General features: G+C 60.0%; 9 protein-coding genes across 9 annotated transcripts; 2 read left to right on the top strand and 7 right to left on the bottom strand.

The window, feature by feature from the left end:
• Window positions 1-284: 284 nt before the first annotated feature.
• Window positions 285-1574, bottom strand: THITE_2096777 (uncharacterized protein; the record flags this gene model as incomplete). The annotated part of the gene is made up of 1 exon (XM_003655775.1): window positions 285-1574. The coding sequence occupies one exon, from the start codon at window positions 1572-1574 to the stop codon at window positions 1053-1055; it is 522 nt and encodes a 173-aa protein (XP_003655823.1). The 3' UTR covers window positions 285-1052.
• Window positions 1575-1772: 198 nt separating this feature from the next.
• THITE_2119959 (uncharacterized protein) lies at window positions 1773-4128 on the bottom strand. The gene is made up of 4 exons (XM_003655776.1): window positions 3913-4128; window positions 2929-3633; window positions 2199-2860; window positions 1773-2127 (listed from the first exon to the last, which is right to left on the bottom strand). The coding sequence occupies exons 2-4, from the start codon at window positions 3544-3546 to the stop codon at window positions 1971-1973; spliced, it is 1437 nt and encodes a 478-aa protein (XP_003655824.1). The 5' UTR covers window positions 3547-3633; window positions 3913-4128; the 3' UTR covers window positions 1773-1970.
• Window positions 4129-6125: 1997 nt separating this feature from the next.
• Window positions 6126-8297, top strand: THITE_2119963 (uncharacterized protein). Its single transcript, XM_003655777.1, has 3 exons — window positions 6126-6888; window positions 6952-8042; window positions 8115-8297. Exons 1-2 carry the CDS (start codon window positions 6218-6220, stop codon window positions 8012-8014), a joined length of 1734 nt encoding a protein of 577 aa, XP_003655825.1. The 5' UTR covers window positions 6126-6217; the 3' UTR covers window positions 8015-8042; window positions 8115-8297.
• A 615-nt stretch (window positions 8298-8912) lies between these two features.
• THITE_2131091 (uncharacterized protein) lies at window positions 8913-9465 on the bottom strand (the record flags this gene model as incomplete). Its single annotated transcript, XM_003655778.1, has 2 exons — window positions 8913-8991; window positions 9032-9465. 2 exons carry the CDS (start codon window positions 9463-9465, stop codon window positions 8913-8915), a joined length of 513 nt encoding a protein of 170 aa, XP_003655826.1.
• A 1679-nt stretch (window positions 9466-11144) lies between these two features.
• Window positions 11145-12827, bottom strand: THITE_2119965 (uncharacterized protein). Its single transcript, XM_003655779.1, has one exon. It carries the CDS (start codon window positions 12662-12664, stop codon window positions 11462-11464), a length of 1203 nt encoding a protein of 400 aa, XP_003655827.1. The 5' UTR covers window positions 12665-12827; the 3' UTR covers window positions 11145-11461.
• A 43-nt stretch (window positions 12828-12870) lies between these two features.
• Window positions 12871-14241, top strand: THITE_2119966 (uncharacterized protein). The gene has a single exon (XM_003655780.1). The coding sequence runs from the start codon at window positions 13027-13029 to the stop codon at window positions 14059-14061; it is 1035 nt and encodes a 344-aa protein (XP_003655828.1). The 5' UTR covers window positions 12871-13026; the 3' UTR covers window positions 14062-14241.
• THITE_2119967 (uncharacterized protein) lies at window positions 14241-16145 on the bottom strand. The gene has a single exon (XM_003655781.1). The coding sequence runs from the start codon at window positions 15858-15860 to the stop codon at window positions 14421-14423; it is 1440 nt and encodes a 479-aa protein (XP_003655829.1). The 5' UTR covers window positions 15861-16145; the 3' UTR covers window positions 14241-14420.
• A 208-nt stretch (window positions 16146-16353) lies between these two features.
• On the bottom strand, window positions 16354-17861 carry THITE_2146465 (uncharacterized protein; the record flags this gene model as incomplete). The annotated part of the gene is made up of 5 exons (XM_003655782.1): window positions 16354-16544; window positions 16620-16779; window positions 16858-17150; window positions 17250-17572; window positions 17656-17861. The coding sequence occupies 5 exons, from the start codon at window positions 17859-17861 to the stop codon at window positions 16354-16356; spliced, it is 1173 nt and encodes a 390-aa protein (XP_003655830.1).
• Window positions 17862-20760: 2899 nt separating this feature from the next.
• Window positions 20761-22406, bottom strand: THITE_127104 (uncharacterized protein). Its single transcript, XM_003655783.1, has one exon. It carries the CDS (start codon window positions 22112-22114, stop codon window positions 21248-21250), a length of 867 nt encoding a protein of 288 aa, XP_003655831.1. The 5' UTR covers window positions 22115-22406; the 3' UTR covers window positions 20761-21247.
• Window positions 22407-24914: the final 2508 nt, after the last annotated feature.

Raw genomic sequence — 24914 nt, forward strand, 5'->3', positions numbered from 1 at the left:
TGACGAACCATTGATACCCCCTTTTGAAGGATGGTAGATGGGTTATGTACTACTACACTGGGGTCGGAATAAAACAGAGAATGGTCACACTCGTGCCTCGCTGGTGGTGCTGGTGGTACAGTACATTGCGCCGATGCGGCGTTGCATGTGACAACAGGCACTGGTGAACGGGGTGCCGTCGCAGACCGAGGTTCACTTCCATATGCCTTCCTGTCGAAACAAGGACAATGGACACACATATGAAAACAATGGATTAGTGGTTCACGCACTCAGGCCAGCCCAAGCACCAGAATCCACGCTTGGTTAGCTATCACTTAACTAACGCACGTAGCTAGCTGGCTAGCTGTGGTAGTTAGACCGCTAGACCTGCCCTCGACAGGTAGGAGAGAGATATAGCCTAACGGTATTACACCACAAACCAAAACCCCGGGGCATGACAGAAGTCACCGAAAAGAGAGAAAGCGCCGATGAGAGAGCACCGAAGGGGAAAGTGAGGGTAAAAAAGAGAAAAGAAAAGATAAACAGATACAGTGTTAACCCACTCGCTGTCACATCTGCGGTTTCAAGCCGCCGGAAAGACACACACACCAACAAACCATGTTAGAAAACCAGCACAATCTCCGCCCTTCCTTTGTGTGTTCCACGTTCCAATTTCCAACGTAAGAGCTCATTCCCATTGCCATTCCCGACCCAGCAGAGACCATTACCAGAGCGGGAGAGTGAGAGAGAGACACTTCTCTCCATGTTGTGTGTGCGGGCGCACACAAGTGTGTGGTGAGAGGAGGAGGGTGAGTGGGTGAGTAGATGAGTGCAAGGAAGGGACCCAAGCACCTGGTGTCCGACCGTCTGTCCGTCCGTCCTCGTCCTAGCCAATCCCATGCCACAGACCCCAACGACCGCTCAGCGCCTGCGGGTGTATCCGCTCACACCCCCCAATCTCCCAGCCCATAACCGAGTGCTTCCACCGCAATCCTCGGTGTATCCGGGACCGCACCCGGCATACATGCACAGCTGAGCATCCTCCTATATCATCGATCGGCCCTAGCACAAGCTCACCAGTCAACCTGGTCCCTTGCCCTGTCCCCGCTCCCCTCCTTTCTGCCCAGTTTCTGGCCAAACCCGCCCCAGACAGCCCGCAGTTTGGCGTGCCACCTCCTGAGGGCAGGGAGGATGACACCGCCGCTGCGAGCCGAGGGGGGATCGGGATCGGCAGGGGGACTAGAGGGGGCAGTGGTGTCGGGACGGGGCAGGGAACAGGGAACAGCAGCGGAGGCGGAGGCGCGGGAGGCAGAGGAGACAGGGTCGGGGTAGGGAGGCGGCGGCGAGAGCGGTTCTGCGGGTGAGTGTGGAGGGTCCGGTCGTGGGTGGGATTGATATGGGTGCGAGCTTTTCCAGAGCAAGTGCAGCGGCTTGGTAAAGTCCAGCGCTGGCAGAGACGAGGGTCGAGACGCTGGCGCTGATGACCGTTCGACGGTGCGTGCTGCGGCCATAGAAGACGGGGAGCCTCCCTCTTCCGTCTGCAGCTTCAGCTGCGGTTTTGGCTGTGGGTTGGTATCAAAGTCTGGTTGAGACATCAAAGTAAACGTCGAGGGTAAATGTCCGACCAGCGAGGACCAGGTTGGGCTTGGTTGAATAGGCTGTCGTCGCCCTGTATCGGTCTGTGCTGGTGGTTCTGTTGATGGGGCGCGTGATAGGATAATAAGCGGAGACGAGCTCCGCGAGTCAGCTTCTCTGCCATCCCGTGTTGGCGGTTCTTGATTTGTCTGCAGGCCGCCTGCGACGGAGGACAAATCTATCAACTCATTTCCGCCACCTGGCGATAATTCTTGGGAAGTCGATAACGCCTGTTCTCCGGGGTTGGCTGGGAAGGAATGAACGCCATCTTCTCCGCCGCTCTCCGATCCCCCTCTCTCCGGGGCTGTACTGGCGTTCAGGTCATGCCCGGGGCGAACGCGGCCACAGCCAGGCTCCTATGCCTGCGATTGTGCCTGGGTTTCCTGCTCGTCCCAGCCCCAGACCTGCGAGAGGTAACGGCGCATGTTGACGCGCTTGGTGGCCATCTCCTTCATCCAGGGATGTTCCAGCATGCGCCAGGGGGTGGCTCGGCGAGCGGGCTCCTTTTCAAGACTAGAGTGAAAGTTCAGCGACACAGATCACTCGGTAAAAACATGTACAAGGCAGTGGAAGGTAAAACATACCAGCAGTCGATGAAGTATTTGAAGTTGCCGCTCCAGTAGATGTTGGCTTCGGGCTCGTCCTTGAGCTTGGGCGTGGGGTGCTTGACGATGTACGTCAGCAAATCTAGCGGGCTAGCGCGTGGCTGCATCTCGGTGCCGTCGACCGGGAAGGGGAAGCGGTGCTGGGCGACCTCGAGCAGCGTGATGCCGGTAGACCACACGTCGGACGTGATGGTGTACGACTGGCCGGTGATGCGCTCTGGTGCCATGTAATAGCTGGTGCCGATGAAGGTGCTAGCGTCACCCTTGGTGCCGAACTCGCCAGACACGCCAAAGTCGCAGAGTTTGACATCGCCGTTACGGCAGAGCAGAATGTTGCTCGGCTTGATGTCGCGGTGAATGATCTTCTTGGAGTGCAGATAGGTCAAGCCCTGCAAGACGCCTTCGGCAATCTTGCCCAAAACCTTTTCGCCCGTCCGTCCGCCGAGGCGCTTGACCTCCTTGTAGATGCTGTCGAGCGACCCGCCCTCACAGAACTCCATGGCGATGGAAATGGTGGCTGTGGCTGGGTCGACGAATGCGCCGTAGTAGCGGCAAATGTGTTGTGAAGCACATCCCTTGTTGAAGCCCAGCTCGCGAATGATCTGCCGCTTCGCATCGGGATCAGGGTTTGTTGTGATGACCTATATTCGTGTGTCAGAATGCCTCTACGGCCTGGATGCGACTGAAGCAGGTGTGCGGTTAGGCGTACCTTGAGCGCAAACAAGGTGTTGCCGCCCTGCAACTTGCATTTTGTCACAGCACCGCCGGCTCCTTCACCCAGCGTTCCGAGCTCGATGATCCGCTTCTCCATACTCACGATCCGCCAGCCCTCGTCGTCCAGATCTTCCACATCGGCTGACCTCGCCTTCTCCAGAGTCAGCTTGTCGAAGCTTTCTAGCCCGTGCAAGCTGCCCTCCCCGTCCACGCTCTCGCTCGCGTTCGAATAGAGCGATCCGACAGCCGACACCGGATCCCCGGTCTGTCTTGTGGACCCTATACCGTATTGGCTGGCGAAGGAGAGGGCGCTGAACTGGGAGCCGGCGCTGGTGGGGTTGCTGGCGCGGCCGTCTAGTGGCCCAAAGCTCCCGCTTCTGCTATGGGCAGCGCTGCTTTCGCTGCCGCCGCTAGCACTCTGCAGGCTCAGGGGCTTGTGTGGCTGTTCCTGCGGCACCGTGGTGCTGCCCATCGGCGTCGCGAGGTGGAGCGTGGGCAGTGCTGGACGCGGGGGAGCAGCCCCTTGGTTTCCGACGGGCTGGACATTGGGAGACGGAGGAATGGCGAGCCCCAGGCGGGGGGCACGGCCGCCAGAACGAGCGCCGCCGGCCATGGCTGGACGGAGGGCTGGTGGTGTGGCGGCCATGGTGGGAACTGGCGAAGGAGATTTTTGCGGGATTCCGAGCGAGGGGTGCGAGGGCTGCATTGTGATTCGCATGCAACGGTCAGCGACGACAAGTTCGAATATCTCGGATTCAACGACCAGATTTGTTGCTCGGGGGCCCTGCTGGGCCTGGGCTCCTTGAGGGAAAAAGAGCAAGGTGTGGCTGTCCAGAGACCCAGCCGATTACGGATCCACCAAATGGCCAGGCTTCAGGAGAAAAGCTGGCAGGGCAGAGCAGACAGAACAAAGCGGAGGAGATCACAAGTAAAAAAGAAGGCGGGTCTGAAGACAGCAAAAGGACGGGGAAGCTCATACCAAGGGTGGTGCAGCGGCCTCGCCGCTCTGGTTCGGTGGCGTGGCCATTCTTGGGGGCCCGGTCGGTCGGTGCTGGTGGTTGCGTGGAGCGAAGGAGGTGGGCGGCGGGTCTTGCTGGAGCTCCTTCGACTGGAGACAGCAAACCCGGCTGCGCGCTGCGTGCTGTGTTGCAGACAAACAGGGCGAGATGCAGACCGATGGGCTGGGGTAATAGGGCCGAAGCCAGGCGCTGGCGAGGGCCCAAGTCGAATAGTCAGGTAACCACTGTGTAATGGCCCAAACGGCGTGCTGCGGAGCACAACAGCAACGCACGCCAAGGGGCGGCGAATGCAAGACCGAGGAACAGCCGCTGCGACTGCGAAGCTGGCGGCGACGAGGGGTCGAATCAACGAACGAGTCGACTCCCGTTCTCGTTCGTTCGACGTTTCGCGCGTGTGACGAAGGATGGCTTCTTGAAACAGAGGAAGAGAGAGCGCACGCGGAAAAAATGTGAGAAGCACGCTACTTGATAACGGCGGCGCAGCGAGCTATTTGTCGCTATCTTGGACGCCGCCCGCGGAGTTGACTGCGCGCCGCTTCGCTTCGCTTCGGTTGTCGAGCTGTGCCGATTTAACGGTTGCGAGCTTTGGGGTTGGGACCAGGCAGCTGGTGGTGCTTTTGATGAATCGGCCTCGAACCCCTCCACAGCGCAGGCTGCGGCGGCTAGGCGCTGTTTTTCCAGGGCCTCCCTGGCTTCGCCCGCCGCTGATTGCTTCGGGCCGGCCAATGCCCGTGGTTGGGATGGGACGGGATCAGGGGGGCGGGCCCTGAAAAAGGCGGGGCTCTACACTAACTGGACAAAAGCCTGTCCACGGTTCCAGGTCTGACGGGCCACGCAGGGCCCAGGGGCAACTGAACTGGGAAAGCTCGATCGCGATCCGCGGACAAGCACCGGGTTGGTCAGGAAAGTGCTCGATGGGGGCGGATGCCTGTTGCAGGATTGTGAACGGAGAACTGAGTGACGCCCGGGCACCAGGGTTCTGGCGGCTGCTGGAGCACGTATCCAGCCAACAGGGAATTTGTAGGCAACTCGAAAAGCAACACGCGAGAGCCACCCGGGTTGCAGATACGGAGGTAAGAAACTAGGAAAGTGAAAAAAAGGAGCATTTTGGGCTGGGCTGCAAGGGATTGTTAGCCGCCCATGATCAGCGCTCAGCAGACGCCCACTCCCAAGGTCGCCCGTCATGTTGACGCAGCCCCGCAACGTTGAACGGGTCACGGCCTTCAAGAACGCAGTCCTACGGGAGCAAGGACTCGGCATGAAGTACAGCATGTGGCAAGTGCAGGATCTCGGGCACCTGATTCGGATGGCCCCATTGCAAGACGCCGGTTTCCGAGCTGCCTGAGATGAAGGGCAGAGACGACCTCGCCATGTTGGCGAAGCCGAGGTGAGCACTGTAAACTACCTTACCTACCTAGTCCTGGTGAAGGACCTAACTCGCCGTAAATACCTCCCTTGGAGGTAGCTATTGGGTACCAGGTATGGTTGATGGTGGAAGCTGATGGCTGTGTTCTGCCTCCTCGCTACCTTACCGCAGCTCTTCGCTCAATCGCGGCTCCTACCTCTACCGACGGAGCACTCCACGGATTATACTGGTTAGCTAGGTAGTTGTGGTGGTCAGCTGCTTCCTGGTCCGGAACTCGGCACCGTGCATGCGAACCCTGGCCGTAAATCCAAGGTCTACGGAGTGCTTTGGTACACAGTTTGTGCGCTTCGGCGGTCTCTGACCAGCGAAAACGAATCATCTGTGGTGAAGATGACGCGGGGTACGGAATCGCGATGGCGTAAGTTAGAAGTCAGTGTGTAAGGCCAGGCCTTGACCATCCACCTCAGGTAAGCTTGGGTACAGGCCTACCTACAGCCATGCAACAACCTGGAAACCCTCTGAATTCATTGTATTTCATGACGCCGGACGTCAAGCGATGGCGTTCAAGTTTTTGCATCTTCACACGGTGCTGTGACCCAGTCCCGACTGTGATGATGCAGCATGGTTCCAGGTTTTCCCAAGCGCCTGGCGCTAACATTCCTCACTAATAAGCGCTGTGATGCGTGCCTTCGTTGGTCCGCGGCTGCTTGAGTGCCACTGAGATTTGAGTGGGTCGCGGCTCCTCGAGCCTACCGTTGCCCTTCGCCAAGAAGGCCTCCACTCTTTTTTTTCCAGGAACAGCTCGACCAAAAATTTTGGTTTGGCGATGAGAAGTTAGAACAGCTGCTTGAGTGCTGGTCTGCAGGCGTAGAATCTTGAACCGGCTCGTCCAGCTAGCCATGCCGTCAGTTGGCCCTGCAAAGGGCAAGCCCAAGGGGCAGCTAAAAAAACGACACCAGGAAGTCGAGGGGGCAGCCTCAGACTCGGAAGCAAGTTCACCAGCAGCATCCGAAGGTGCAAGGGCAAGCGCCAGCGCGCCAAGTGCAAATGCAAGTGTCGCTTCAGAATCAGACACGGATGCGGATGCGGATTCCGACTCGCTGGACAGCGTCAGCCCCAGGAAGCGGCGTCGCACCTCTCCTGCGGCGGATGACGATGCAGATGCCGATGCCGAGCCGCAGCCCAGGATCTTCAAGTCTGCCTTCAATGTGCCGTCGCGCATCAAACGCAATCACCAGGCCGCAAACGCGGCCGAGACCGGCCGGCCCAGCAACCCGGAGCCCCAGCCCAAGGCTGAGCCAGCGCCCCGGGTTACGGCCCCTTTGGATGCCAATACCACCTTCGAGTCGCTGGGCGTCCGGCCATGGCTGGTGCAGTCTCTAGCCAACATGGCCATCAAGCGCCCAACCGCGATTCAGAGGGAGAGCATCCCGATGCTGCTCAAGGGGAGAGACTGCATCGGCGGCAGCAGGACTGGTTCGGGTAAGACGGTGGCCTTCTCGGTGCCCATCCTACAAAAATGGGCCGAGAACCCGTCGGCCATCTTCGGCGTCATCCTTACCCCGACCCGGTGAGTGATCTCTGCTGGAGATGACTGATTGGCGTAGTACAGCTGCTGATCTCGCCGCCACAGAGAGCTTGCGCTCCAAATCTACGAGCAGATCAAGGCCATCTCATCGCCACACTCGCTCAAGGCCATCCTGGTCACGGGCGGCTCAGACATGCGGTCGCAGGCCATCGCCCTGGCCCAGCGGCCGCACATCGTCATTGCCACTCCCGGCCGCCTGGCCGACCACATCCGCACATCGGGCGAAGACACCGTGTGCGGGCTCCGGCGCGTCCGCTTCGTGGTGCTCGACGAAGCCGACCGACTGCTGGCGGCCAACGGGCCGGGAAGCATGCTCCCGGACGTGGAAGAGTGCCTGGGGGCGCTGCCGCCGCCAGCCGAGCGGCAGACCCTCCTCTTCACGGCCACCATCACCCCCGAGGTGATGGCGCTCAAGAGCATGCCGCGCCAGCCCGGCCGGGACCCGGTCTTCGTGTGCGAAGTCGACACGGAGAACCTCGCCATCCCGCCCACCCTCAACCAGATGCACCTCCAGGTGCCCGTCACCCACCGCGAGCACTACCTGCACATGTTCCTGCTCACGCCCGCCAACGTGGACAAGTCGGTCATCATCTTTTGCAACCGGACGTCGACCGCCGACTTCCTGCATCACCTCCTCCGCCTGCTTGACCACCGCGTGACGGCGCTGCACTCCAAGCTGCCGCAGCGGCAGCGCATCGACAACCTCGCGCGCTTCCGCGCCTCGGCGGCCCGCATCCTGGTGGCCACCGACGTCGCCGCCCGCGGCCTCGACATCCCCGAGGTGAAGCTGGTCATCAACTACGACATCCCGCGCGACCCCGACGACTACATCCACCGCGTCGGCCGGACGGCGCGCGCCGGGCGCAAGGGCGACGCTGTGACGTTCGTCGGCCAGCGCGACGTCGATCTCGTGCTCGCCATCGAGAAGCGCGTGGGCCGGCAGATGGAGGCCTGGCAGGAGGAGGGCGTCAACCTGGAGACGAGGGTGATAAGGGACGCGTTGAAGTTGGTGGGCGAGAAGAAGCGGGAGGCGCTGTTGGAGGTGGAGGAGCAGAGGGAGGTCGGCGGGAAGAGGAAGAGGGGGAAGCAGAAGCTGAGGGCGACTTAGCGGGCTGGGTGTCGCTGACGGACGGGTTGTAAGTCGCCCACGCTAAGCAGCCATAGATCTATGCATGAACGGATAATGTCGAGCTAATCGATGCCCCCAGTGAGACGAGGCGTTGCTCCCGAGTCCTGCTCTTTGGCCGGCTCCTCATACAGCCTCAGCACCCTCACCGCATTCCCTCCCATCACCAGCGCCGCCTCCTCACTCCCCTTCCCCAACGCCCTGTTTACAGCCTCCACATTCAACCGCACGCTTTCCCACTCCCCCTCCTCCTGCCCCTGTTCTTCCCCCACAGGCGGAAAGAACGGGTGATCCGTCCCAAACATCAACCTCTCGGCCCCCTCCCGGCCGCCACCACTAGCCTCCACCGCCGCCCTCAGGCCCACCTCGCTATACACAACCGCATCCAGATACACCTGCTCCCTCAGCACCTCCCACACCGTTCTCCTCCTCCTCTCGCCCCCCTCTTCACCCCGCGCCCGAGCAAGCGCGGCATCATGCCTGACGCAGCTCTCGATCCTCCCGGCCAGGAACGGCAGCGTGCCGCCGGCGTGCGCCAGGATCAGCCGCAGGCCGGGCACCGCGTCGAACACGCCGGCGAGGTACATGCGCGCGACCGCGACCGTCGTCTCCATCGGGAACCCCAGCGCGAGCGGCAGCACGTGGCCGTACGCGCCGGCCGCGGCGCGCGCGCCGAAGACGTCATTTGGCAAGCCGTAGTGCGGGTGCAGGAACACGGGCAGCGGATGCGCGTTGTTGTTATTGTTGTTGTGCGGGTGGTCCGCCTCCTCCCCCTCCTCCACCTCCTCCTCCTCCGAGGAGGAGGTGGAGGAGGGGGAGGAGGACAGCGCGGCGAAGATGGGGAGCAGTCGCGGGTCGTCCAATCCCCCCTCCCCGCCGCTCAGGCCGGACGTGCCCATGATGACGCCGCGGCAGTGCGGGAGGGCGGTGCGGATGTGGGCGATGCAGGCGAGCACGTCCTCTTGCGGGGCCGTCAGCGGCAGCGCGGCGAAGAAGTACAGCTTGCCCGGGTGGGCGGCGCACATGGCCTCGAACGAGGCGTTGATCTGCCACGCGACGGCGGCGGCCGTGGACGGCGGCAGGAAGTCCAGCCAGGGGTTGGCGAGGGAGAGCACGGAGATGTCGATGTGGTGGGTGCGCATGAAGCGCAGCTTCTCCGCGACCGAGGTGAAGTGCTTGGTCAGGGGGCGGCCGGGGGCCGGGGCGGTGGGGTCGCCCAGGGCCTTCTCGAGGGCTGGGAGCTCGGCCTCGAGGAGGATGAGGCGCGGGTCCGGGTCGGGCGAGGTCCCTGTGGAGGGGAAGCTGCGCACGAGGGGGAGCGTGGTGCGCGAGGCGAGCATCGAGATGTACTCGGGCGGGTACATGTGGGTGTGGATGTCGACTACGACTCTGGGTTTGGACTTGGCGTCCTTGGGATCTTGGGGTTCAGCCATTGTGGTGTTTGTGTGCCTGTGGTTATGGCTTGAAGGTCTTCGGCTACGACTGTGTGAAATAAAGCAGCGTTGACATTCCTGTGAGGGAGGTCAAACAGGCGGGTAGGTCCTGTGGACTGTGGTATACTTGTAGATGGACTTGCCCAAGTGGGACGAGCCGGGGTGGTCAAGCCTGAGCGCCAAGATAGCACCGACCCCGCACCTCCACTTGCCGTTGGCCCCACTTGGTTAACGTTATCTGTGAAGTCGATCTCTTGCAAGGGTGCTTATCAACGCGAGTGCAGGGGTGCGAGGGGCAGGTATAAGCCAGGACACTTGTTGAAGCTGCGAAGGCGGGAAGGCAGGGTGATAAGGCAAGGTATGCAGACAGTGAGGCCCGGAAACGGCGGCATGCTCTACTGTGAACGGGGCTGGACCACGATATCTCTGTGTGTGAGCATCTATGCAAGCAAGTAGTCACAATGTTTCGGCACCCGCAGCGAGTGTCGCACTTCATACGCAATGAGTCCAAGCTGCGGATCCGTAAAGTGAGACAAAGCAGGCCTACCTCAATTTCTCGTCGGGATCACTGCACGTCCATCAACCTCTGAATCGCTCATTTGCCCATCTGCAACCTCCATGGTCGCTCTGAATTTTGCATACTCTGCCACGACGAGATAAGTTGACTAGTCAGTCCGGCCATCATGGAGAAAGCTGCCGTGGAAGAGAATGGGCTCCTCATCCCGGTGAGAACTCACTAAACTTTGGGTCTAAGCCTCATATCCTCCTAACAACAGCCGACACACACAGCTTATCGACTTTTCCAAATTCCTCGACGGGGACCCCTCCCAAAAGCTCGCGACCGCCAAGGCCATCCTCGAAGGCTTCCAGACGGCCGGCTTCATCTACCTGTCCAACATCCCCATCCCCGCCTCCACCATCGCCCACGTCTTCGACATCTCCGCCAAGTTCTTCCAACTGCCCCAGTCCACCAAGGACTCCCTCGCCTGGACCACGCCCGAAGCCAACCGCGGCTACTCGGCCACGGGCCGCGAGAAGGTGTCCCAGCTGACGGACAGCGCAGCCGTCGAAGCCCTGCGCGCCTCCATCCCGGACCTCAAAGAGTCGCTCGAGATCAGCAGCAACGAGACCACGTCCGGCCAGTACCCCAACCGCTGGCCGCCCGAGACGGCCTCCAACGGCCTGCTCGGCTTCCGGCAGACCATGACCGACTTCAGCGCGCAGCTGCAGGCGCTGCACGTGGCGCTCATGCGCGCCGTCGCCGTGGCCATGGGGCTGCCCGGGGAGGGCGGCGAGGGCGGCGAGGGCGGTGGCGAGCGCTACTTCGACCGCTTCGTGTGCGACGCCGACAACACGCTGCGCCTGCTGCACTACCCGTCCGTGCGGCGCGACCTGTTCCGCATCAACCCGGGCCAGGTGCGCGCCGGCGAGCACTCGGACTACGGGTCGGTGACCTTCCTGTTCCAGGACGAGCGGGGCGGGCTGCAGGTCAAGAGCCCGAGCGGCGAGTTCGTCGACGCCGCGCCCATCGCGGGGACCTGCGTGGTCAATACGGGGGATCTGTTGGCGCGGTGGAGCAACGATACGATCAAGAGCACGGTGCACAGGGTTGTTGAGCCGCCCAGGCGGGAGGGAGAGGAGGATGGGGAGGTGTACCCGGCCAGGTACAGCATTGCGTAAGTTGGTTCATCGCTTCAGATTTGGGATGCGGGTGGAAAAGTACCTAACGGCGTGTTAACTGTCGCGTGGCTAGGTACTTCTGCAACCCCAACTTCAAGGACTTCATCGAGGCTCTCCCAGGCACGTACGCCACCGAGGCGGACAAGAAGTACGAGGGTATCAACAGCGGCGAGTACCTGGTGCAGAGGCTCAGGGCCACGTATTGACGCAGCTCTCGGAAACGCGCAGGGAATGGCGTGCGTGTCAGGGCTCCTGAACTTGGTTCTGACGCCTTTCTTACTCGAGTATTTCACCCACTGCGCGCGCAAACTCAAGTCTAGGAAAGGTCGAGGTCAAAGTTGGGATTGTGTGACGCAACATTCTCGTAGTCCAGCAACTTAAGGACTCGGTCATAGAACCCAATGCGCCCCTCCCCATACAGCCAGAAAGCATGAGCAAAGGCCTGCACTCTTTCGTCAGACAGTATCGTAGACAGAGTGGTATCATGCTGCCCTCTCTCCTCTGCTTGCTGGACGAGCTTGATGTATTCTGCTCGGGAGGATTGCATGGCGATCCCCTGCGCCGACTTGCTGAAAACAGGGCCATCCATGACGGCGGGAACAACAGATAGCTCCTTGTTGAACTCGACCAACTCCCACGGTCCCACCAGCGAGTTTTCCCAATCGATGACCGACAGGATATTGTAGTCAGCGTCGATGATGATGTTGCTGCTGTAGAGATCCGTGTGAATGAGCGGGAAAGGGCCGCTCCGGAACGGATATCGCCGACTCAGCTCCCTCACCCCTGACGGAAAGGACCAAATCGCCGACAATATTTCGTCCACCAGATGCACGGGGGTGCGGGGTCGGATAGTTGCTTCTTTGTAGGGGAACTTGGCTGCACCGGCCCAAGCCTCGAAGAACTCTGCTGCCGTGTCGAACGGGCCGCCGAGATTCGGGATGGGCCCGACAGCGAACTCGCCGTCATGGTAAACAATGGCGCCGATCTTGTCGAAGCGTATCGACGCCATCTCGACTTGTATGTCGGCAAGTGCTGCGTGGAACTTATCCTTGAACCGGGCAGGCGTTTCACCCTTGCGGGCGTCCCAACCGCCGAACGAGTCCATGGCGGTGTCGCCCGGGACGAACTCAATCAACATGAAGACAACACCGACGCCCACCTCCCCCGAGGCATCGTGGGCGAAAACTCGCGGAACAGGGATTTTAGATTTCGCGCGGACAGCCGCCAGGGTGTCGACTTCATTCTGCAGGCGCAGACTAGACTCGGGCGTCGGCGGCTCCAGCTGCAGCCGGGCAACCCACCGATGGCCGTCGTCGAAGTCGATCCGCCGGACAACGTGCAGGCCGCCCATGTTGTATTCGCGAGAAAGATGACATGAGCAAGCAGCACCGTCCAGTTCTCGTTTGACAGCGGCTGCATGATTTCTCAACGCATCCCAGTTGATGAACGCGAGGGACTTGTCCTGCTCGATGTCATCGCCCTTCCAGTTGAGCTGTGGGAGGAGAGATGAAGGGGACATGGCGTGTAAACAAACCAAAGAAACAAAAAAAAGGCTGATTTGCGTCAAACCATTTAGCGTTTTTCTTATGTTGCTTGAGAATGAGAAAAACGGCAGCAGAGGACGCCAGACGCCAGCCGTAAATATTCGAAGCGGACCTTCCTCTCTGCAGCCAGTGCGAAGGGGTGGTTGTTGCCTGTCGCACCCCTTATGCAGGTCGACAGGGAACACAGTGCCATCTCCACAAAAGCAGTCCATTTACGCACTGTACCTCGCTTGACATCGAACTGATCCCCCAGTCACAAACTGTGGTCCTTCATTCAACAGGCTTCATCACGGCCCGCCGCATCAACACCTCCATAGCGCCATCACACACCAGCACCATGGCCGACAAAGACCTGATCGCATATGCGCGCGACGCGGCCAGCCGGGGCGATGACCTGTTCGCGCTGCTCGCGACGGACGCCACCGCGTCCGAATCCGACATCCGCCGCGCCTTCCGCCGCAAGGCCCTGACGGCGCACCCCGACAAGGCCGGCGACGCCTACGACCCGGCCCTGTACGAGCGGCTCGAGCGCGCGCGCGATGTGCTGCTCAACCCGGAGGCCCGCGAGGCCTACGACAGCGGCATGCGCGCCGTGCTGCAGAAGAAGGCCCAGCTGGAGCAGATGACGCTGAAGCGGCGGCAGCTGGTCGAGGAGCTGGAGCGCCGCGAGGAGGAGGCCAAGCGCGCCAAGACGGACGCCGGCCCGCGGGCCTACGATGCCGAGCGCGCGGCCATGGTGGCGCGGGGCCGCGCCAAGATGGAGGAGATGCGCCGGCTGCGGGAAGAGGCTGAGGTGCGGGAGAGGTTGGCGAGGGAGAAGCGGGCGTCCACAGCGGCTGCGGGTGAATCATCCGCAAGAAGCACGTCTGCAGGCCAGGCCACTACAACAACACCAACAACAACCACAACAACCACAACCACAGACGCACCTCACGACGGCCAACCCACACCACCGCAAGCCGACCGCGACGACTACGACGAGCGGATAGCGGAGCTCGAGAGGCGGCTGAAGGAGAAGCAGCAGCGCAAGGCCGAGAAGGAGCAGCGCAAGGCAGACAAGAAGGCGGCGAGGAAGGCCGGGTCTCCGGGGAGGGAGGCCCCTCCTCCTCCCAGCAACAACCCTCCACCACCACATCCTTCCGCTGCGGCAGACTCCCAGGCTGACGAAGACAAGGTCTCCGAGCCCGCCAACGCTGCACCGGCCGCGCCGCCGCCCCCGCCGGCTGCCGGCGGCTCTACGCCGAAGACAAGCGACCGCTTTGCGTCGACCCTGGCCAGGCTGCGGGCTGCACAGGCGAAGAAGGAGGAAGAGAAGCGGAGGAAAGCGGAGGAGGAGGCGCGCGCTGCAGCTGCCGGCGTGTCTGCCTCGTAAACTTCGCCCGGGTAGTGCTGCTGTGGATGCGTGATAGATAGACTATGATACCCCTTGAGATAGAACGATATTTGATGCCAATGCACGGTGTGCGGCTGGATGCACTTGCCTTGTGATTTGGCAGTCCTAGTTGCATACGCGTTGCTGGCCATCTCGTGGTCCTCAAGTAACACCCACCCTTCCTGCACATCATGGAAGGCTTCCCAGGTACATCCGATCGGCAAGCAAGAGTGTAGGTGCTTTGAGATGCGTGTGCACCACCTCTATTCCTACATCGAAGCAGCGATAATATACAGCCATGATACAGCCTGCTTCGCGCCCTTGGAGCTTCACCCCTTCCTTCCCCCCACCGGCGGGTACTAGCGTTGCTCCTTGCTTGCCAACGCACTCCTCAACCAGTCCGGCACGAACGCCTTGATCTTGACCGTGCGCCCCTCGCTCCCGCTGGTTGCCCCCTCTCCTTCCGCGCCGCCGCCCAGCGTAACAACAAACTCATCCCCCTCCTTGTACCCCGTCCCGCCCGTCTCGCCGGGCAGCACGATATCGGTCATGGTCTCGAGCCGGCACAGCGCGAGCCCGACATTCCCCATGCCGCGCAGCCACTTCCCCGCGCTCCGCCCCTTCTTGCCCACCCGTCCGATACTCGCCTCGGCGGGCACCATCTCGGCCGTGATCAATCCCCTCCCTTCTTCTCCTCCTCCTCCTCCCCCCTCCCCCGACGCCGGTCCTCCCCCCCCAATCGTAGGCCGGTACAACCCCTCCAATGCCCCCACCCCCGCCACCGCGCCATCCTCCCCCTCCCGGTAAAGCAGGCAGGGCAGCACGCGCTTGCGCACGACGCCGCGGTGCTCGGTGCGGATGGTCAGCTCCTGGCCGACGTAGCAGCCCTTGCGGAAGTCGACGGCGCCCATCGCGTCCAGGTTGCCCTCGTGCGGCAGCGCCGCCTCGCGCACCAGCTCCGCCTGGCCCTCCGGCACGCCGTGCAGGTAGCGCCGCAGGTGGTAGAGCGCTTCTGGCACTGGCGGGGGTAGGGGCACGGCCAGGGGCAGGGGCGGCGCGGCCTGGTTGGTGCTGGTGCTGGTGGTGGTGCTGGTGCTGGTGCTTGCGGGGTTGAGATGCAGCAGGCGGATGCCGAGGTTGGGGGCGCGCGGGTCCGGGAGGGTGATTATGTTGTTGGCGGGGGCGCTGCTGTTGCTGGTGGTGGTGGTGGTGTTGGCGATGGAGGCGAGGGCGGAGGGAGCGGTTCGCCAGGCGTCGTCCCAGGCGTGGTAGACGCGCGCCTCGGCCGGGTCGAGCACGCGCACGTCGAACTTGGCGCGCAGCTTGTACCGGCGGATGTGCTTCTCCAGGTGCTCGGCCTCGGCGGTGTCGACCTCGAGCAGCCAGCTGTGGCCGGGCGGGTGCGATGGGTTGCGCACGTCGCGGTAGATGAAGACGTCGTGCAGTACGCGGCCCTGGGCGGTCAGGAAGGCGGCGTAGAAGCCGGCGTCGGACCGCAGCCGCGGGCTGGGGCTCGGCGGGCCCGGGTAGAGGTTCGCCGTGATCACGCCTTGGAGGTACTTGGCGGCGTCCGGGCCCGAGACGGAGATCAGCCTGCGCGAGGCGAGCTCGGCGAGGCCGGCCGGTGACGGGCGATCCGGAGCGGCATGGCGGGGCGCGGAGCCGGAGAAGGCGCGGCGCTGGTGGAGGAGTAATTGTGGTAATTGCGGCGATTGTCGGGCGAGGCAACCCCGGCAGGCGGAAACGGTGAACACGGTGAACAGGCCGGCCGGGGCCACCGCTCTCCGCGCCAGTTGCATCGTCAGCCCGGCTATCTCTTTGAGGTTAGAGCCTCGCAGTCGGCTGGGGTAAGGGTACACGTAATGCTCGCTGTGTTGGAGCTGTCACGCGGGCAAACTGTGCGAGAAGCTCACCGCACAGAAACAGTGATAGATGCCCGGTGACGTCGATTCCTCCGGTCCATCCGGTCGGTCGCAACAATTTTGCCGGTCGGCAAACGGGACTTGGGAAGGCCGACGTGGGTGGTGCAAGATGATTGATCAGCCCTGCGAGTGGGTCCTGCAAGTTCTTATCGCCGGATGTGTCCGGCGGGCCGTGAACGGAGGATCGGAGATAGGTTAGCATTTCTCCGTGGGCGACCACAGCCAAGTTCCCCTTTCCGACACCATCTTCCGCGCCTGAGGAGTTTGCCATCTAGTAGAAACTTAGGAGTCAACGTCGTTCAAGGACGGAGGCTAAAGACAGAGATTTTGTTCCAAGGGCAGTTGGAGCCACCATGTGATTCGTAAGTCTCTACTGTTCATGTGTATACTGTATGAGAAACTCATCTTCAAAGAGGTCTTGAGCAGATGGTCTGTCTTCGGGGAGCCACCGCAATAGCTTCCGGACAAATTTGAGGAGCAGCTCTTGATCCCGGCCCTCCAGCCGCCTCTCGCGTGTCTCGAGCGACTGTTCGGGGAGTGGCGTCGCAGCAATCCAATTGCCTTCAGGTGTCGCGGTCAGCGCTCTGTCAGGGCGGAAGGTTGAGCTGCAGCAACGTAAGGAACGGAACAGCCTACCTTCGGCGTCCCAGTACTGGCGGGCCTTCTCGCTTCGCTCTAACAGCTTGGCCGGCGGAAGTCCCATGAGAGAAACCATCTCGGCGAGATGTTGCTCGTCATCAAGCTGGCCGTCCTTTGCGGCGTGAAACAGCCTGCCCCCTTCGAACAAATCCCATACCTGATATTGAGCATGGCATCAGCCGACCGACCTATCCCAAACAGCTGCGGCTAAATGAGCTCAGCAAACAACCCTTACCATGACTCCGACAGACCATATGTCGATCTTGGAATCCCATTCCATGCCCAGGATGATTTCCGGCGCCCGGTACACGCCGGGCATGACGTCGCCGGTGTGCTTGTCTCCTATCTTGGCGGCACCGAAGTCGCAGATGGTCGCCGGGCCGAACGTGATGGGCATCCGCCTGGACCGATAAATGACGCGATCGGCGAGAGTCTTGCGGTCACATGGCTGCTCCAGCTCCAGTCGCTCGATTTCCTCAAAAGCCGACGAGTTCTGGACTCCCAGTAGCAGGTTGTTCGGGGATAAGTCTGCGATGGACCGCTGGAATCAGCTGCAGGCTTTACTATCTAGAGGAGCAGGAATGGGGCTAAGGAGAAGGTAAGAAGAAAACAAAGTGGTGATGATACCGGTGTGCACGACGCCGGCCTGGTGCAGAAAGTCCAGGCCTAGAAGGACGAGTTGCAGTGTTTGCTGCAGCAGCACCTTGTCCAGCCCTCTGTCTGGAAATAAGTTGCGAAACTTCGTGAAACTCATTCCCAGGGGTGCGAAGAGAAGACATTGGTGCGTCCCTTGTGGACCTTCTATCTGGAACTCATCCAGGACCAGACGGAGCAGCTGCTTTCCGGGGTGACCGGCGGCGTCGATGGACTCGAGATAGCGGGACACGGCCACCTCGTTGTTGCCCTCCTGACCTGAAATACAGATCTTCAGGGTCAGAAAACAGTTCTTCCTGATATGTGCCTCTCCGTGGTCAGCAGCGGGGCCAAGAGAAGAACAATGTAGTGTAAGGACGAATTTGGAGTGTATAAGTACTCAATGTCTCGACAAAGCCAGATAGTCGAGTAAGTGCCGAATCCGAGCTTGGCGACGACCTGGTATCTGGACTTGAATATTTGACCCAGCCGTACTGGATAAAACTTCTCTGGGCGGTAGCACAGGACGGTTTCCTCTTCTATATTTTCCTGTGCTGGGAGCTCTTCGAAGCCGTCAGCCGGGAAACTAGAAGTGGGCTGCGGCATTGCTTTCCCCGCAGTGGTGGAAGACCATGTCCGCCGACAAGGAACCGCGCCATAGACAAGAAGGTTGTGGTTCAGGCAGTGCTTGACTCGAGGCGCGCGAAAGCATCCGAATCTGGTAGCTACCCAACCAGGCGATGTCGACGCCCTCCTAAAAAAGAACGATGACACACTTGTCATGTCGGCGGCGCGGTCTCACCATGTTGTGAATCGGTCGACAGCTGGACGCAACTTGATCAGGGCAGCGTTTAGCGACCGGAAATTTCACCCAGGACCTCAGGTACCGAAAGACCAGACGCTGAATTTCACGTTCTCTCCTTCCAAGTCGCGTAGCGGTTGACTGGTGGCATCCTCCAAACACTGGCTCGCCCTGAACAATGAAGCTAGAGACAGTAGCGATACTGATGCGCTTCGCTATGACGCGAAGCTCGCTGCACGATTTGGGTGGTGGGCCACACTGAGCAAGGGTCTGGCGCACACGGGCTGCCCACGAGGCCGACTGGCCGATCGAACTTGTTTTCCAAACACCCCTTATTGGCCCCAAACCAGATCTCCAAGGGCAACAGCAGCACGAGATCCAACCCAAGACAGCGATCAACATGTTGGAGGCCGTCAACTGACGGTTTGTCTGTTCCACTCGAAGCCCGGGTGCCAAGACCCCGTGATACATCCGGAGCTCCGCGGGATGTGCGTGGCACCCCACCCATCACTTACCGAATCTGCCCCTCCCCTTCCGAGGCACTGCCGGACAAACCCCCACACTCGCCGAGAAACAGGTCCTACAAACCACCTCCGGACACAGTCAGCCGGCCGGTGAGGGTCTGCTTTTTGTCAGCCCTGGAAAGCGGAGAGCGGAGAGGCCCGAAGGTCCTGGTGAATCTCATCTGCATTTTCGACCCTGCAGATAATGCGATGGGTCGCCAACCAGCCGTCTTCTTCCTGCATAATGCTGCCTGGAATTCGACAAGAGGATCCGATCCATGTTGACCGCCATCTCGAGGAAGCAATTTTTCTCGGCGAACACAGCCTTCCGCTTCCTTACCGAGTCATCGCCCTGGAAAGGATCGCGGCGTTGGCCCACGGTGGGGGAGGCTGGTTTCGAAACGTTGCTCTCGCGGTGACAAATCCCACATCATCGACAACAACGGTAACTAATCGCGGACGGTCGGCCAAGGCTGTCGATTCCGTGCGATCCCAACAAGCGAAGGGATCAACAGAACACAGGGCGCGTGTGCGGAATACGGATTAAACGAGGATTCCCAACCGTCTGGGGTTGAGAACCTCAAAAAAAGGTGGCCCCCGTTGGGCCGTTTCTGTAACGTCCCCACCAAAGAGGCCGCTGAGCCACCCTCACCTCAGGCAGCGCCTTCGCTTGCATCGGTTAAGTCGCATGAGCGTTGCGGGAATTGGCGGTCATTTGCGCACCAGGGCGCAACTGAGTCAGCCCGAGAAATTAGGCCTCGCTCTTGCGCGCAGGCGTCTTCATGCAGGTTGGCAAAGATGCACAGTCATCGACGTAACGTTTGATTGATTGGGCTGCAAGCGGTGAGCTTTTGACAACAGATACGCAGGACAAGTGAGGTGCGATGTCATGTGCACAAGGTAATCAGCGTCGGGAGATGGTGCCAGCAAAGCGATGTGTTTTGTCGCTGCCTGTGTCGGAAACCCAATTGTCCCTGCTCTGCTGAGCCGGCACCCGGCCGATTGTCGCCGAAACTGTCCGTTTGTAGCAGCATCTCCCGGATGAGAAACGGAAGATGAAACCGTCAATCCAAATCAGTTCAAAACGGGCCTTCCCCAAGTTGACCTGACTGAACCTGGAATTTGAAGTGCCCGCCCCTTCGCGGCCCTCGGCTTCGGCCCACCGCCTCGTTCGTAACACCGCGGGGGCCGCGAATGACACCCTACCTACTCCGTCGTGAACGTGAACACCGTCCGTGGAAGGACCGCGGGAGACAAGTCGCCGAGCGATGATGATGAATCACAGTGTGCATGCGACAGCAAGCCCAGCCAAGAAGGAGCCTGTTTAAGGCAGTCAGTTGGTCGGTCAGGCCTGTCACGCTGTCCACCCTGCCACCATCATTATCCAAACAAGGCAAGTAACTCATCGAGAGACAGCGCACGTAATCTCTCTCGCATTCGCAACCCAACGAAGCAGGCAGCCAGGCAGGCAGGCAACGACTGCAGTTGAGTAATCAGAGCCTCGACAAGCCGAGACCACGTATTCCGTGTCTGCAGGGCAGGTTGGCAAGATGCACCTCAAGGCGGAGCAAATAAGCGAGAGCGAGCCACACCAAAGAGCCCTGCAGGCCGCTTCCGCTCGCCCAAGCCCGATACCCGGAGTCCCGGCCCATTTTTCTCCCCCGCGCCAGACCGAGCCCGTAAAAACGTAGGTTACCGTTGTCGACAATTGCTGCAGCAAAGCGTCACCAGGCTCAAACTGGGCGCGCTCAACCAAAACAAGCGGAGGACTCCCGGCCCCATGTCTCCAGGAAGAGGGGCCTTACTTATCATGTAATCTAGTGTATGTGATGAAAATTATGACAAAGGGAACAAAAACAAAAAGCACAGTGAGAGGGGAAAATTTCGGAAAGGAAACAAAAAAACTCAAAAAAAGCGACACGCTATACCCACGCCGGGGTGTGTAAGGTAGTGTATCTGCAAGGGTGGTGTGAATCATACCGCTCGGTCGGAACCGATCGATCGCCAGAGGACAGCGTGAGCCTCGCCATCTCGCGAGCATCGCCGGTTTGCCGAAACCCGAGCCCGTTCCTTCACCACTTGCCACAGGGGCGCTTTGTTCAAAGGACCTAGCACATCAGACGAAGGCGAGGCAGTGATGTCGAAGATTACTCATGGCATTTTTTGGAGAAACACACATTCGGACGGAAATGGTTTGTTTCTGGTTAAGTCGGCTTCATTTTTTGATGAGAGCTACCTATCCAGAAGTGAAGGCTCCGCGCGGGGGCCATTCGAAGCTTTTCCAAGCTTTTCCCACTCTAACCTGGACCGCAGCTGTGGCGGTAGGGAGCGGGAAAGGCGTTTGTGTGATGACAAGAATATGATGCAGTAGTGAATCTCTCCTCCACGACAAGGAAACCAGTGTGTGCATGTGTACAATTCCTCCAAGGGCCCGAGGTCCCCTTCGATTCCAATCCCAAGCTCCAACCGTGTCATCCGTCACCCAATTAGACATTGAGTGGTGTGTGGAAAAAAACTCAGACACAATGACGTTGTCGTCCCTGAACCCCAATTCCCAAAGCAAACTTTTCGTCCCTCGGCACCACCCGTGTGCGTCGCTTGGTATCATTCGTAAAAAAGAAAACGCCGGCCCAATGCAGAAGGATAAGCAAGACAATGACAATCATGACCGCAAAGCAAAGGCCCGCTTAGTAGACGGATATCGCCGAGACCAGTCTCGCCGGATTTCGTGGCGGGAGGTAGTAGCCCTCCTCGTAGAAAGCGGTCTTGTCGCCGAGGTCTGTTGTTGTTGTTGTTGTCGCGGTGTGGCTCCCCCCCTTCTGCGGCTCCTCGAATGTCGGGAGGAGCGTTGTGGGCGGTGATGGTGGCATCGACTCGTCTTCTGTGGAGTCTGAGTCGTCGTCGAGCTCCGGTGGTGACGACGAGGCCGAGTGTGATGGGCTCCGATGCAGCGCCAGCTGCGCGTAGTCCTCCTCGCTATCATCCATGTCGTAGTCTTCCTCCTCGTCGCGGTACCCGTATGCCGCCTTGTGCGGCAGCATCGTGTGTGAAGGTATCCTCCTCAGCGAGACGGCGTCTGCCATCTCGACGTCCTCCTCGTCGTCGTCGAAGTCGCTGTCAGAGTCTGAGTCGGACGAGCTCGAATCCGAGTCCGACTCGGCGTCCTCGGCCTGCCAGTCGTGCTCCGGCTCCTCGGCGATGGTGTCGGCCCACTGGATGTGCCTCTCCTCGCTGGTGCTGCGGGAGGCACCCCGGACGGATTGGTTGAACCACGATTCTTGTTCCCTCTCGGCGTCGGCGAGCTCCAGCATCAGCGAGTCGAGAAGGTTGGCGTGCCCGACGAGCAGGCGCAGGTTGTGGTCGGGCCGGGCAGCCTCGGACGACAGCTTCGCCCGGGCCTTGTGTGCGAGGAAGTAGGTCTGGGCGATCGACATCTTCTTGTTCGCTCTGGGCCTCAATGGGGATGCAGCTGGAGCAAAGGACGCCGGCGACGAGCCCAATGGCCTCGGATGTTGTGTGTTTCTTGCTGATGTGATGGGGAGAGGAGAAGACATTTTGGGCAGGTCTGGAAAGCAGGCTGCCAAATATTTGATGTGCTATGGCGTTTTCCTCCCGGTGAGTCAAGGCACGAACGCCGAATGCGGAATCGCCGAATTAGGCAGGCTCAGGGCGTGTAGGTCCTGGGCGGGGGTGGGGTGTGGTTGGGAAGCGGCAACCAGGACTTGGGCAAAGGACCATGTACTTTGTAGGTCTGCGGAGTCTGGGGAAGTGAAGACTCTGTGCAAGCAAAGAAGATGCGAAGCTGGCCTGAGAAGTAGTCTGGTCGAGTTTGAAATGACCTGGTCGAGGACTGAGGATGTCGGGTGCCTGGCGAAAAGGGCGGCCGCGAGTCCTTTTTGTAATCTTGACCGCGTGTTGGGCTTTCGGCTCTTCCAAGACACCGCGGGTCACCAGAACCTGGCTTGGTTGTATCATCCGCAGCAGCTGACAAAAAAACCGAAATCCGATCTCCACCCCGGCCCCCGCCCTTTTGCGCTGCGCATAATTACCCTTGCGGGTTAGAGGATCGCGGCCTCGACCACGCCCTGCGCCGTTCACACTGAGACGCGGCGGCGGTGAGGCACCCGTATGTCTCCGACAAGACGGACGCACTCGGCCGCACTTGATCCCCCGCGCAGGGCCGACAAAACCGACCACGATACGAGCGTATCACCATTTTTGGTGCGTTGCGTTGCCCACCATCGCTGGCAGGAGGAGGAGCAGGGTTTGTGATAGAGCCCGTTTCGGCCAGCGGCGCTCCTGCTCCTCGTGGGACGGAGTTATGCTCCAGCTTAACGCCAGCTTAACCCCGTCGCAGACTGATGAACGTGGCCTCAGACTGATTGATGGTGAATCACGGGCGTCTGGGCACGATTTGCAGTCCGGCTCCGCTCACTCAGAGCCGCGTCGCTCCGACCCTACTCATCCTCGTTCGTTAATCAGCAACGAGAACGCCGAGATTCCCCGCATTCGCCGCAACCGGCATCTTCTCGTGGCTTCTGTCCAGGTGGTTTTACTAAAACTCACGGTTTAGGTAATCGAGCTGCCTTACTAACCACACTCATTTGCTCTCCGCTTATAATACTCAAGGATGATGTGCTCATTCCCTGCAAGCGATCCGTTCATCTTGGCACGTCGGAAACTGTTGAATTGTCATCTTGATTTCTAATTGCCCAAAACGGATGAAGCCTCAATTTTTCTGCGGAACGATTCATTTTACTGTCGCATTTCCTCGATAATGCCTTCCTCTCCGTTAGTTAATCTGCTTCACTGGCTCGACGAGGCCAGCCAAGCGTCAGCGTCGCAAGCCTGCCGCGAATTTCGACGAGAAGTAGTTACGTGGCCGACGGCGTCTCTGACCCTGGAGCCTAGGCATTGAGGCAATGCAGCTCGTTTACGCGCCACGGTACGCAGTTTCGCTAATCTCCCCCAGTCGCGAAGTTATCTCATCCTTCGCATTTCCGTAACATCGTCTGCACGGAACATCACAAGTGAGAACCGCACCGCCCCCTTGCCGAGAGAGTCATCAAATGCGAGGCTGTCCCCGGAGCTCCCAGTGCCTTGTGGGGGAGCAGAGAAATTGAAATTGCATGATTGGAAAGGTCCTGGAAAGGAGATCGGTACGGGCTTGATCTGATTCGCCAACTCCGCTCGTAGGGCTGATTACCTGATGGGCGCTGCGACCACAACCACATGGCGACCCGATAGTTGCACACACATACGCTCTGCTGTCCGGAGGGAGATGCTCATCGAACCCCAGCGCTGGATCCACGTAGTATACACTCATGGCACAGCTCAGCCACGAACATTCTGTCGGAACCCGCGCGAAAGAGTGGTCAGCCATGTCGTGCGCCCCTGACTGCATTGCTGGTGATACGCCCATGGCAACGTTAACCACATGTAGCATCTTTCAAGCTGCCAACGAGTCACCAAACTCGCCATGTTGCTCGAAGACAATTCCCGGGCGGGATTACGCAGCAGTCCGTATCCAAGTCGGATGATCAATTGAAGGATCGCTGTCCGCCCAGCAACCGGCGCGAGCGACACTTGGGGATGACGAAGGGACTCGCAACACAGCCAATGACGACGGTTTCCTCGGCCACTCGGACACAATCGCTCAGCGCTGCCTGGGTTTCCGGGGAACCCACAACTCCGAATGGCCCTTGCGTCAGCTCGGTATTTTTTCCGAACCCGCGCTCCGGTGCGGAGGAAATTTTTCGCAGCAGTCACTCATCCATGTGTCCGGGCGGTGTCCAACGGGCACAGTAAGCGAGATACGATAGCGCGTGATGTCATACCTCAGTCTGCGTCTGCTTCCGTCAAAGACAGAGCAGACGCGAATTCCCATCGAGAGGCACAATTTGAACATCCCAGACACGTGAAACGATAACGGCGTCTCAATTCTCTCTGCGCTTCATTGGCCGTAACTAAGGTACATACACTGTATGTACAAGCGAGTTAACGACGGAAGCCCAGGAACTCGACCTCGCCGAATCAAGAACCCAGGATCTTCTTTCCAGTTCCTACATCATCGCAGTGCTTCGCGATACGCATGGAGTCGCATTCCGAAGAAGAAGGATCGTTCCATGCCAGCGACAAAACCCGGAGTTTACGGCGCCGAGTTGGCGATAACCGCTGCGGACATATCGCGCAGCGGAGGAAGTCGGGATGGCAATTCACGTGGCGTGCGTCGGGTGTGCGGGTGTTTGAAGTTACCCCCACGCTTGCAAAGTGCTCCGTATCCGCCCGCATTTTCAGGGTCTGAAGGCTCACGTGGCGCGATTCACGGACCGTGCTCCGCGGAAGCTCAACTCG

Source organism: Thermothielavioides terrestris, chromosome 4, assembly GCF_000226115.1.
Source record: "Thermothielavioides terrestris NRRL 8126 chromosome 4, complete sequence".
NCBI classification, from domain to species: Eukaryota; Fungi; Ascomycota; class Sordariomycetes; order Sordariales; family Chaetomiaceae; genus Thermothielavioides; species Thermothielavioides terrestris.